This window comes from Drosophila arizonae, chromosome 3 (genome assembly GCF_054131065.1).
Source record: "Drosophila arizonae isolate 15081-1271.41 chromosome 3, UAZ_ARI_1.0, whole genome shotgun sequence".
Classification (NCBI taxonomy): Eukaryota; Metazoa; Arthropoda; class Insecta; order Diptera; family Drosophilidae; genus Drosophila; species Drosophila arizonae.
The window spans coordinates 19632048-19642483 of record NC_142923.1 but is presented as its reverse complement, the minus strand read 5'-3'; the positions used below and the strand labels follow the sequence as shown (position 1 = coordinate 19642483).

The following is a 10436-nucleotide window of genomic DNA, read 5'->3' as shown; positions in this document are numbered from 1 at the left end:
TCAAGTTTTTCTCCAAAAAGCTTATGTTACGGACAGTTGGAGCTGTAATAAACCCCATAGACGGGGAACTGAGTTTTATTTAGCCATGCTTGTCCCTTCGCCTGTCGATTTTTACTCTGTGCGAATTTATCTCTGGTAACTGACGAGTGGTAGAGATTCTATACTTAAAAAACATATTCCTGTATACCATAAAGCTTAATTAATGTTAAATACTATTATTTTTTTATTTAATTATTTTACTTTATTTTAATTTTTCTTTGTTTTTTTTTTTTTTTTAATTTTTTATTTAAATTTTTAACTTGGGCTTGCTTCAATTTAGAATATTTTAAAATATTTCTTAAACAATGTATTTAATATAATACAGACTAACGCTTTAGCAACTAAGACCATAAGGTATAATAATGACGCTCTATAAATAGAATAAACCTATACAGTACTCATTTGAAGCAACTAATCAACAATTAGTTCCCCGTATTAAAGCTCACACAGCAGCCGCAGTGTAAGCTGGGCGGGAAGCAGAGCGCGTGGTTAGCTGTGGGTATGCGTGTGTGAGTATATGTAAGAGGGCTTCGTTCCTGCACTCACAACATGCATGCATACATACGCACATATGTACGTCAACTACAATCTATTCGAAGAGACTTCATAATAAATTGAGTGAGTTGCAATTTGCGCTAGCGTTCTGTCTCTTTTTAATCTTCATAAATGAGTGAGTGAATAAAAAGTTTGCCAAAGCCTACAGGCGTTGAATTACTGAGTACATAAACATCCATATATAAGTATATGTATGTATGTATATATATGTCCGAACATGTGTTTTTCACCATGCAAGTAAACTGAGTTGGAGTTCCGTGTATTTCCCGCCTAGGCACTTCAACTGAACATTCCCAGCAAAAAGAGGAGAAAAACCAATATTGTTATAATTTTTTTTTTTTAATTTGCTCATTTATTTTTATAAAATCAATCGTAACAATTCATTATTCAGTTTTGGGCGTTCATTCATTGAAAATTCGCTATTAAATTAATTAGTTTATATGATTTTGGTTTTGGTTTTTGGGTTTTCCATTAGGTTTACAATTTTTACATATTAAACAATTCCATATTTTGTATCGCTTTATCTGCGCAATTATTAAATACTTAAAAAATAAAATGCGTCTAAATTGAAATACGTACAGCAAATGTAAGTAAAGGGCATACTGATGTACATATTGTGATGAATTTTCATATTATTATTATTATAATTTTTTTTTTTGATGATTATAAGAACTAATCAAATAGGTTGTGTGATTTTTGTTTTGTTGATCAATATTTAAAAAATATATATATTTCCTGTACAATATTTTGCTTGTAATAACTATTTTAGGTTTTATTTAATTTTTTTTTTTCAGTGTTTTTTTCTGGTGGTTCATAAAGGACGACAAACCATCATAGACGTTATCAAAAAGGCAAACCATTCATTTTATAAGTAAGTACATATACTATGCTTTTTACAAGTTTTACAAATGTTTTTTTTTTTTTTAATTTTTTTTGTATGTATTTTTCTAAATTTTACATAATGGGGCTTATATTGTTTTTTGTTTTCGATTTGAATATTCTATATCTAGTGCTGTTTTTATGTTATATAAGTTTGTTTTCTTTGGTTGTTGCTAAAAATGATACAAAAAAAATGTTCATAAATGTTTATCTTTAAAATTCCATCAAGAAGACATTTTGCATATATGGACTACAGTTTGTATGCTATGAGAAGGAGGCAGGATTACCCTGATCACTGCCAAAGTTACGTTGAGGCGATAGTTGTTGTTGTTGCTGTTGTTGTGTGGGTGACATTGTTCTACTATTTAGATTATTCGTATTATTATTTTGGCTAAATTGAGACTTAGTATTATTGTTAGTGGTCGTTATTGTGGCAACTCGTCTTAGACGATTATCTGGTATCGGTGGTGATTGTAAAGTGCCCGAACCCTCTCGCGGCGAGAACGACGATGGTCCACTGCCGCTTCCACCGAATGCACCAGCAATGCTGCTGCTACCAACACCGCCACCGCCACCGCCACCGCTACCGCCGCCAGCACCACCGACGCTACCAAAGATGCTGCCATTGCTGCTGCCAATGAGACTCAGCGAGTGCTCATTCGACAATATTTGATGGGCAGCCAAATTCATTTCCTCCGGCGTCATATCCAGCGCCTCACGCATCTCTCGTGCAGCTGTGCCCACAAATTCTGAATCACAATATTTACCCAGACCCTCAGCGGCGAGTACCTAAATAAATCACACATTTAATATATAGAAATATGGAAATATTTCGACATTGCACTTACCCCTCCAATCAATGATTCGGCTAGGCCGTTCATATCAGATGAAGTTGGTAAACGACGCTGATCGTAGGGACTAGCTGGTGTCGATTGGATCATGCGTTCGTGGCCAGGAATAGCACCATTGGCCGCGTAGACTATATGTATGAATTGCATAAAATATAAATACATAAAAAAGTACATTGATTAGCTCGAATTGCTGAAGAATATACGCTTTTGCGTGGGGATTATTAGTATAGTATTTTTATAGGTCTTTGTACAGTGCTTGATGATCATTTCAACTGAACTAACTAAACTTTGCATACTAAATTTTCTTTTGGTATTAAAATACCTAGAAACCTTTTTTAAGTAATGCAGGAGCTTACTTTTTTTCCAATACTAGTTGAGCATTCTACTTTTATTTTTATTTATTTTAATTTCTTTAAATATTCCTTCCTTTGAACTTGTTTCAATTTTGTTTTAAGAATTTGGTCTTAAAATTTTAGCTATAAGTCTATAAGTTGTAATAGACTGAACAATTGCCGAAATATCACATATCCCTTACAGAACTTACATCAGCTTTTCAAAATATAATTCAAAAAAAAAAAAAAAAAAAAAAAAAAAACAATATATCTGAAATTAGGTATATGAATTATTGCTTACAAATACACTCTAAGAAATTGATTAGTTATATTAGTTTAAAAAAAACATTCCTAAAATTCTGCCTCTACTTCACTCATTGAAAATACCAACACCCAAGGATTATATATACATTTCTTTTCTTATATTACTGCAGCCCTATTCCAGTCGAATCTGATCATCAAGTCTATATACTATACATAAGATATCTTAAATTACATTTGACTGTTAGTTCAAGCATTCAATAATACAAGCTATTAATATGTTAGATGTTAGATTGTACAGCTTTATGTAAATGACATATATATGCATATAAAAGCATGTTCTATGGAAAACAAAAGTTGATTAGATATCTATATATATTTATTTATGTATTTATGTATACGGTGTAAAGCAAGCAACGAATTCTCTATATATATATTGAGGCATATACAATATCTGATGCTTGTCTCTAACGCTTTGGACTCTACAAAGGCGGTACACTAAGGCATTATCTAAGGCATCGACATGGGCATGAAGCAGGCGGCTCAGCTCAAGCTCAATCAAAAACCAAGCAGTATGTGTGTGTGAGTGTTAATGTGTGTGTGTGTGAGTGTCATGTGGGTATACACAGAGTCTTGTAGTTGGGTTCTCAGTGTTTTTATCCTAATGGGACACCCCGACATATAAATAACATAGAAGCGACGTTTAGACAACATTAAGACAACAGTTAATAAACATTTTTTTTTTTTGGGTTTTTGAATATTTAGCATATCAAAAAAATAATTAAGTATATATGTATGTATATATATATATCGTTGGCATGGGTATAATTGTAAGATTATAAAATATATTTGATGGACGCAAGGCACACATTTTGATAGGTACGCTCAATCGGCCAGGCCAGCTTATAAATGAGTACATATGGGCACAACAACACTGTTATATGAGTACATATACATATATAAATATATTTATATGTATATATTTATTTGATATATAGACACCAATATCATTTCGATTAAGTTTTTGTGTGGATATACTTTGATTATGGTAACCTTTTATAGTTTCTATTTCATTCATTCGATTCGTTCTTTGTTGCGTGTTTAAACGATTGTTGTTCAGTTGTTGTTGTTGTTGTTCTTGTTGTTGGCTGTTGTTGTTGTTGTTGTTGATTGTTGGTGTTATGTTTAGATTCCACGCAGGTCTAAGCACTTACGTAAAGCTCACATTGTTTTATATATATATATATATATATATATACACACTCAGGGAATGTTTTTTGTTGTATAAAAAAAAAAAAAAAAAAAAAAAAGGAAAAACCGTCGCAGAAAATAGCAATACAAATAAACACGAGATATTTTCTGCCCATTCGGAATGAGAGCTACAATAGGTGCTTCGAACTCTCTGAGACTCATCCAGTGTTCGACTCTCAGCACTCGGTTGTTTTTAAACTCGAATCACTTATGCTATAATAAAGATGGTTTATAAAAAAGAGTTATACAAAAACAAATTACTTTTACAACACAATTATTGGCATAGAAATTGAGTAGGAAATTTGGAATATTTTTAGCTTTTCTCGTTAATTTATTATGTTAATAATACTAAAAGAATTATCAATGTCAATTCGATCAATTCTCAATTTGTTAGTTTGTAATCAACAAAAGGAGCCATGTGCATTGTTAGTTAAATTAACAAACAAACGCTTTGAAGCTGAAAAAGTTAAATGTTAGTTGGGTTCAATCGTTCATCTTAAAGGGGGACCTCCTAACTGAGCGTGATAAGTTTTAAATCCTTAATTTATACTAAAATATCCTATATACTGACACTTGTTTTATTTCAAAAATTTCATTTAGACTATCGGCATATTTGTATAATAACTTCTGAAATATATTATTTTTAAAATAATTATATTTGTAAAGAACTTAAAAATAAAAATATACTTTCTTACAAAACCTGCTGATAGTTATTTACTATATATAATTACCATGCTATTTGTGGCTGAAAAACATAATTACTGAGTAACAATTATTTATTTAATTACTTCAGTAATTGGAGTAATTATTTTTGCTAATTTAATTACTTGAGTAATAGTGTATAGAAAATTATATAACTGTAAAGTCTCTGATTTAAAGTATATAATTTTTATAAATGATAATAATTTCTGCAGTAATTATGCACGATAGACATAGTTATTTAAGTAGCTGTCGACGTTGTTTAAGTAATTTCAGCTGCTTAGTATAATTTTTGATATACTTGAGAAAATATGAAGAAATTGTTTTTTGAATAACAGAAAATCTCAGTAATTATTCATATAAAAATTACTGAAGAATTATGCTGGGGAAACAATATTCCAAATAAGTAACTATTTCCTTTGGAATGTTAGTTATTTATAACTAAAGACATTTTAGCAATTACCAAAGTAATTACTATAGTAATTATTTTCCTAAAATTGTTTTACATTAGCTAGGAAAATGTAACATACTTTTTAATAATTATTGAATATATTATTATAACTTAATTAATCTCCTTAATAATAATGCTTTCCTGTATGTAATCGTGGTTTTAGAAGATGTTTTGGTGTGACTGTGAGATTTGGCAGAGTATACCATGTATTTATATATAGATATAATAAATATAATTGGCAGCAAAAGCGTTTCTAGATTAGCCCAAAACTAAACTACAATATTAACTACAATTACATTGTTAACTATGACTATTAATGTGTACTACGAATCAATATGGATAACCATACAGATGAGTGTTGTATAATATAAATGTTTTTAATTGATTTTCGCCGCATTTAACAAACAGCCAAAAAATACATTGAAAACAAATTTAAGTTTGTTGCTTCATTACAATTGCGCGCATTGGTTAGTTTTTAGTTTTTAATGTAATTAATTTAAATTATTTCTTTTTGTTTTTGTTTTTTTGGCATGCCGCAGGCAAAATTCAGAACTCACAACTCAGAATTGTTTGTTTTTGTTTTGTTTAGGTGTTTGATTTTTGTTTTTAGTGGCTTTTGGCGTAAACCGAAATGTACAATTAAAATAATTCAAATACTGCGCTACAAATTTGATGAGTTTGTATATATATATATATACTGAAAATGATCAAAAATTAAATTTAATTAGTATGCGCAAATTAAAGAATAATTACAGTTGATTGAGAATATGGAGAAATGTGTTTTTTTTTTTTTTATAGAAAAATAACTTCAAACTGAATAAAAAACAAAAATGCCACAACAAAGAAACAAACAAGATTTGTTATTTAGAAAGGTTAACAAAATTTAAAGAAACTAGGTTTAATGTTTTTGTTGTAATTGTTTTTAGTGCAATTGCAATTGTTGCTGTTGTTGCAGTAGTTGTTGTTGCAATTGCAGCATTTTTGCGCTTACCATTGTTATATGGATGCAATAAAATACCACGATTGCGGTTGCTGAAATTAATGTTCGGGGAATTGAGTAAATTTTTCTTGTTGTTGCTGTTTTACGGTACGTCTTCGGTTCTCAGTGTTGGTTGTTCGTATATATATATATCTTTTTTGTTAGGAACCTTTTTAACTTTTGTTTAAACTATATCATCTATAGTTATATATTTGTATATATATTTAATTTTGCTTAATTTAAATTTGGTTTTTGGTCGACTAGTTCGCTAATTTGCAACAATGAAATGCTTTTGAGAGGAACCTGTTTGGGCCGGGCTCCTTTTGTTCATTACAAAAACGTTTAAGGCGCACTAAGTGTTTAACAAAATGCCATTTAAAATCGTGGCCAAATAATCATAATTAAAATATATATTCTTATCAAATGAAATCAAACAGAATAGTTCTCACTAAACAGCAAGCCATAGTAACAGGAAGTATATCGTATGGTATGGAACAACTCAAGAACTTGACAGCTTCAAAGTGCGGCTAATTGAGATATTATTTATAAAATTAAAATACAAAATAAAATGAAATAAAATTTAAACACCAACTCTCAGTGGCTAGCAGATAGCTGGAGCCATGTGCAGGCCACACGCTGCTATGCCCCTCTAGAACCCTCCTTCAGTTACGTTTCGGCTACCCCGCCCCACCTGCCACGCCCAATACTCACTCATAAGATAATGCATTTGCCTCCGGCGGCAAAGTGCCCGTGACAGTGGATGCTGCACCGCCTCCATTCTTGGCCAACGGCCGCATCGAGATGCTTTCGCCAAAGGTGCGCAGCTCGCCCCCGCTGCTCGCATGCAGCTCGTCCTGCAGCTTGCCGCTGGCCGCCAGGCGCGCCTGCATAATGTTGCGCGTGATGTGGTTGACGCCGTCGGCCACGCTGCGATTGAGATTGTCGTAGAGATAATCTGTGCCGCCAGCATCGGCGCTGCCCAGCACCATGGTGCTGCCGCCAACGCCGGCAGCGGCGAGCGAGGAGCCGCCAATGGTCAGGGCGCCGTTGCTCTGGGAGGCCTTGGCGCTGCGACGGAACGTGCCGTTGCCGTGGCGCCGTATGGAGCTCCAAACGCTGCCAAACAACGTGTGATGGCGCTAGTGGAGAAAGAGAATGGTTGAGAATTAGAGTGAGAATATATTCCAAGAGATCTCCTGGTAGTCTTACGCGGTGCATGGGCTCCGGTTCCTCGGCTAGTTCATCCAGATTGCCGGAGATGGCGCGCTTCAGTGCCGGCGACACTTCGTGCAGCGTGCGCAGGCCCGCTTGCAGTGTGACCGTATTGCTGTCGGGATGACCCTCCTTGCCCTCCTGCTCCTTGCGCTTCTTGAAGCGCCGGAAATAATCCTGTATCAAGTACGTGGCATAGAATTTGCCCACTGTCACCTCATCGTCGTTGCCAGGCGGCGGAACGACTTGGTCCAACAGCTTGGGATTTGTGCGCTTCCAAATCTGCTTGATTGTGGCGCGCAATTCGGCATTGGCATCGTCGATATTGCCCTCCGTTTTAATGCTCAACGAAGTGCGCACCACCGCAAACAGCGTGGCATTGAAGAGCACCGTGCCGTCGGAGTTGAGGGGCATGTTCATGGAGACGAGACGCTTGCAGGCCATGCGATGCGGACAGAGTTTACCGAAGCCCAGAGGCGGTGATATCTTGCGCAGCAATGTGACCACATCCAAGTGCTTGATGCGTCCCTTGGCATCCGGATCGTATTCGCTCCACAGGCGTATGAACTCATCCAGATGATGTGGGCCCAAGATAGACCAATCCCGAGTCAAGTAGTCAAAATTATCCATAATGACGGCCACAAAGAGATTGATGATCTGAAGGAAAACAAATAACTAAAGCTATGCAAAGATTTGCTATAATATTGCAAAACTTACCAAAAAGGAGCACAGCACATAGAAGGATATAAAGTAGGGATATGCAATGGATGAGCCGCACTGGGCATTTGGCGTATCCGACAGCTCGTCACATCTCACTTCCGGCTGCGCTGAGCAGGCCATCATAATATCCTGCCAGGCCTCGCCGGTGGCGGAACGGAAGAGCACCAGGACAGCCTGTTGAAACGTTTGGAAATTGTTGTTGCGCGTTATGGCCGTGCCTCCATTTATAGCGATCTTGCCAAACATCTGCAGTGGGAAAGGGGGGACAATAAAAAAATATAAATGTAAAGCTCTAGATATCATCAAGCTAACTTTAAGGCCATGGTTAACTCACCTGCATGCCCACCACAGCATAAATGAAGAAGAGTAGCACAATAAGCAGCGCAACATAGGGCAGTGCCTGAAAGGATTTAATGAAGGTCCACAGCAGTGTCCGTATACCCTCGCCCTTGCTCAGCAGCTTGACGAGACGCATGACACGAAACAGGCGAAAGAAGTTTATGGAAATCAAATTTGAGCCAGCCTGGAAAAGAAAAGGCAATTGTTAGAAAACTATTTAGGCTGGCAAATTGTGGGAAAACACGAACCTCCTTGACCTTCGCCTTACAGCCTTCAACTATATCACAATGGGTCTGCGGAGGGTTTTTGCTCTGAAAAAAAAGAATAGGAAAAATATTGAATATAGAGTATAAAATAATAAATATAATATAAATAAAATAAATAAATAAATATAAAAGAAAATAAAAGAGAAAGAGAAAAGAAGAAATAGAAAGAGAAATAGAAATAGAAATAGAAAGAGAAAGAGAAAGAGAAAGAGAAAGAAAAGAGAAAGAAAAGAGAAAGAGAAATAGAAAGAGAAAGAGAAATAGAAAGAGAAAAATAAAGAGAAAGAGAAAGAGAAAGATAAATATAAATAGAAAGAGAAATAGAATAGAAAGATAAGAGAAAGAGAAATATAAATATAAACTAGAAATATAAATCGAAAGAGAAATTCTTAATATTACAATAAAATATAAATATTCTCAATCTCCCTCTCCTTCCTCCTACTATCATATCAAAATACTCCATCTCCTAAATCTCCATACCTCTCCTCTCCCTCACCTCCCCTCTCCCTCTCCCCACTATCCATCTCCTATATCCACCTCTCCCTTATATCACATATATCCCTCTCAATCTCCTCCCTACACTCCCTTCAACATATAGCTCTACCATATACTACAGGTAGATAAAATATATCAACAACCAATACTTAAATAAACATTTAAAATTCTAGATCAAACCGAAATCTAACACAAACCTTAATTTCTGAATAGACAATGTCTATAAAGCTGCCCAGCACAATTATAAAATCGAAAACGTTCCACGCATCGCCAAAATAGTTCTGTAAGTTAATAACAAATTTTTAAATTATACTTTTATATAAATTTATACTTTTATATATTAAATAAAACCCCACCTTAAATCGAAAAGCTGCCAATTTGAAGACAAACTCCAAGGCAAATACCGCTGTAAATATCATATTTAGTGCGTCCAGCAATTCGGTATACCAGAGCGGTTGCTGGTAGAATTTCATGGCCAGTGTGACCGTGTTTATCATAATCAATATAAATATGGTATATTCAAACGACGATGACGTCACAAACCACCAGACCTTATACTGTATGCCATGTTTGGGTATGTAGCGTCGCACCGGCTTCGCTTTCAATGCAAACTCTATGCAATTACGCTGATTCTTATCCAGATCACAATTCTTGTACTCCTGTTCGCCCTCATTTTGAAATGTGACAATAACGAAACCGACGAAGATATTGACCATGAAGAAGGCAATTATAATGATATAGATAATATAGTAGGCAGCGACTATAGGACGGAAGTTGTGTATTGGACCTCCATCTTCCTTGTTCGAATCAATAGAGACGTAAAGCAGGCTGGTTGGGAAAGCCAAAATTTCATTTAGTATTGCGTAAATATTGGACAGCTGATGCCATGTACTTACGATGGCCAACCCTCAAAGGTGGAAACGGTAAATAGCGTTAACATGCCCTTGGCCACGTCATCAAAGTGAAAACCGTTATTTTTCCATTCACGCTCCTTGAGACGCGGCTTGTTCATATCGCCGCCCTCATAGACCAAATACGTTCCACTTGAATATATTAAAAGTATTTATATATGATATTTTTTAAATATTCAAAATCATATTAAATATA

At 35.0% G+C, this 10436-nt stretch overlaps 1 protein-coding gene across 15 annotated transcripts in view; it reads right to left on the bottom strand.

Annotated features, from left to right (window-relative positions):
* Nucleotides 1–922: 922 nt before the first annotated feature.
* Ca-alpha1D (Ca[2+]-channel protein alpha[[1]] subunit D) overlaps nucleotides 923–10436 on the bottom strand; it is a 30698-nt gene continuing 21184 nt past the window's right edge. For 9 of the 15 annotated variants that reach the window (XM_089466220.1, XM_089466221.1, XM_089466222.1 and 6 more), the window contains 11 exons: nucleotides 10226–10372; nucleotides 9686–10157; nucleotides 9527–9610; nucleotides 8817–8879; nucleotides 8564–8752; nucleotides 8227–8475; nucleotides 7507–8166; nucleotides 7009–7436; nucleotides 6310–6350; nucleotides 2322–2452; nucleotides 923–2262 (listed from right to left, as the gene is read on the bottom strand). In XM_089466220.1, the coding sequence (XP_089322346.1) occupies nucleotides 1738–2262; nucleotides 2322–2452; nucleotides 6310–6350; nucleotides 7009–7436; nucleotides 7507–8166; nucleotides 8227–8475; nucleotides 8564–8752; nucleotides 8817–8879; nucleotides 9527–9610; nucleotides 9686–10157; nucleotides 10226–10372 (2989 nt within the window). In that variant the 3' untranslated portion in view covers nucleotides 923–1737. Of the gene's footprint in view, nucleotides 2263–2321; nucleotides 2453–4204; nucleotides 4382–6309; nucleotides 6351–7008; nucleotides 7437–7506; nucleotides 8167–8226; nucleotides 8476–8563; nucleotides 8753–8816; nucleotides 8880–9526; nucleotides 9611–9685; nucleotides 10158–10225; nucleotides 10373–10436 lie in introns of those variants that run through there. The other 6 variants (XM_089466224.1, XM_089466225.1, XM_089466230.1 and 3 more) reach the window with 3 other exon arrangements.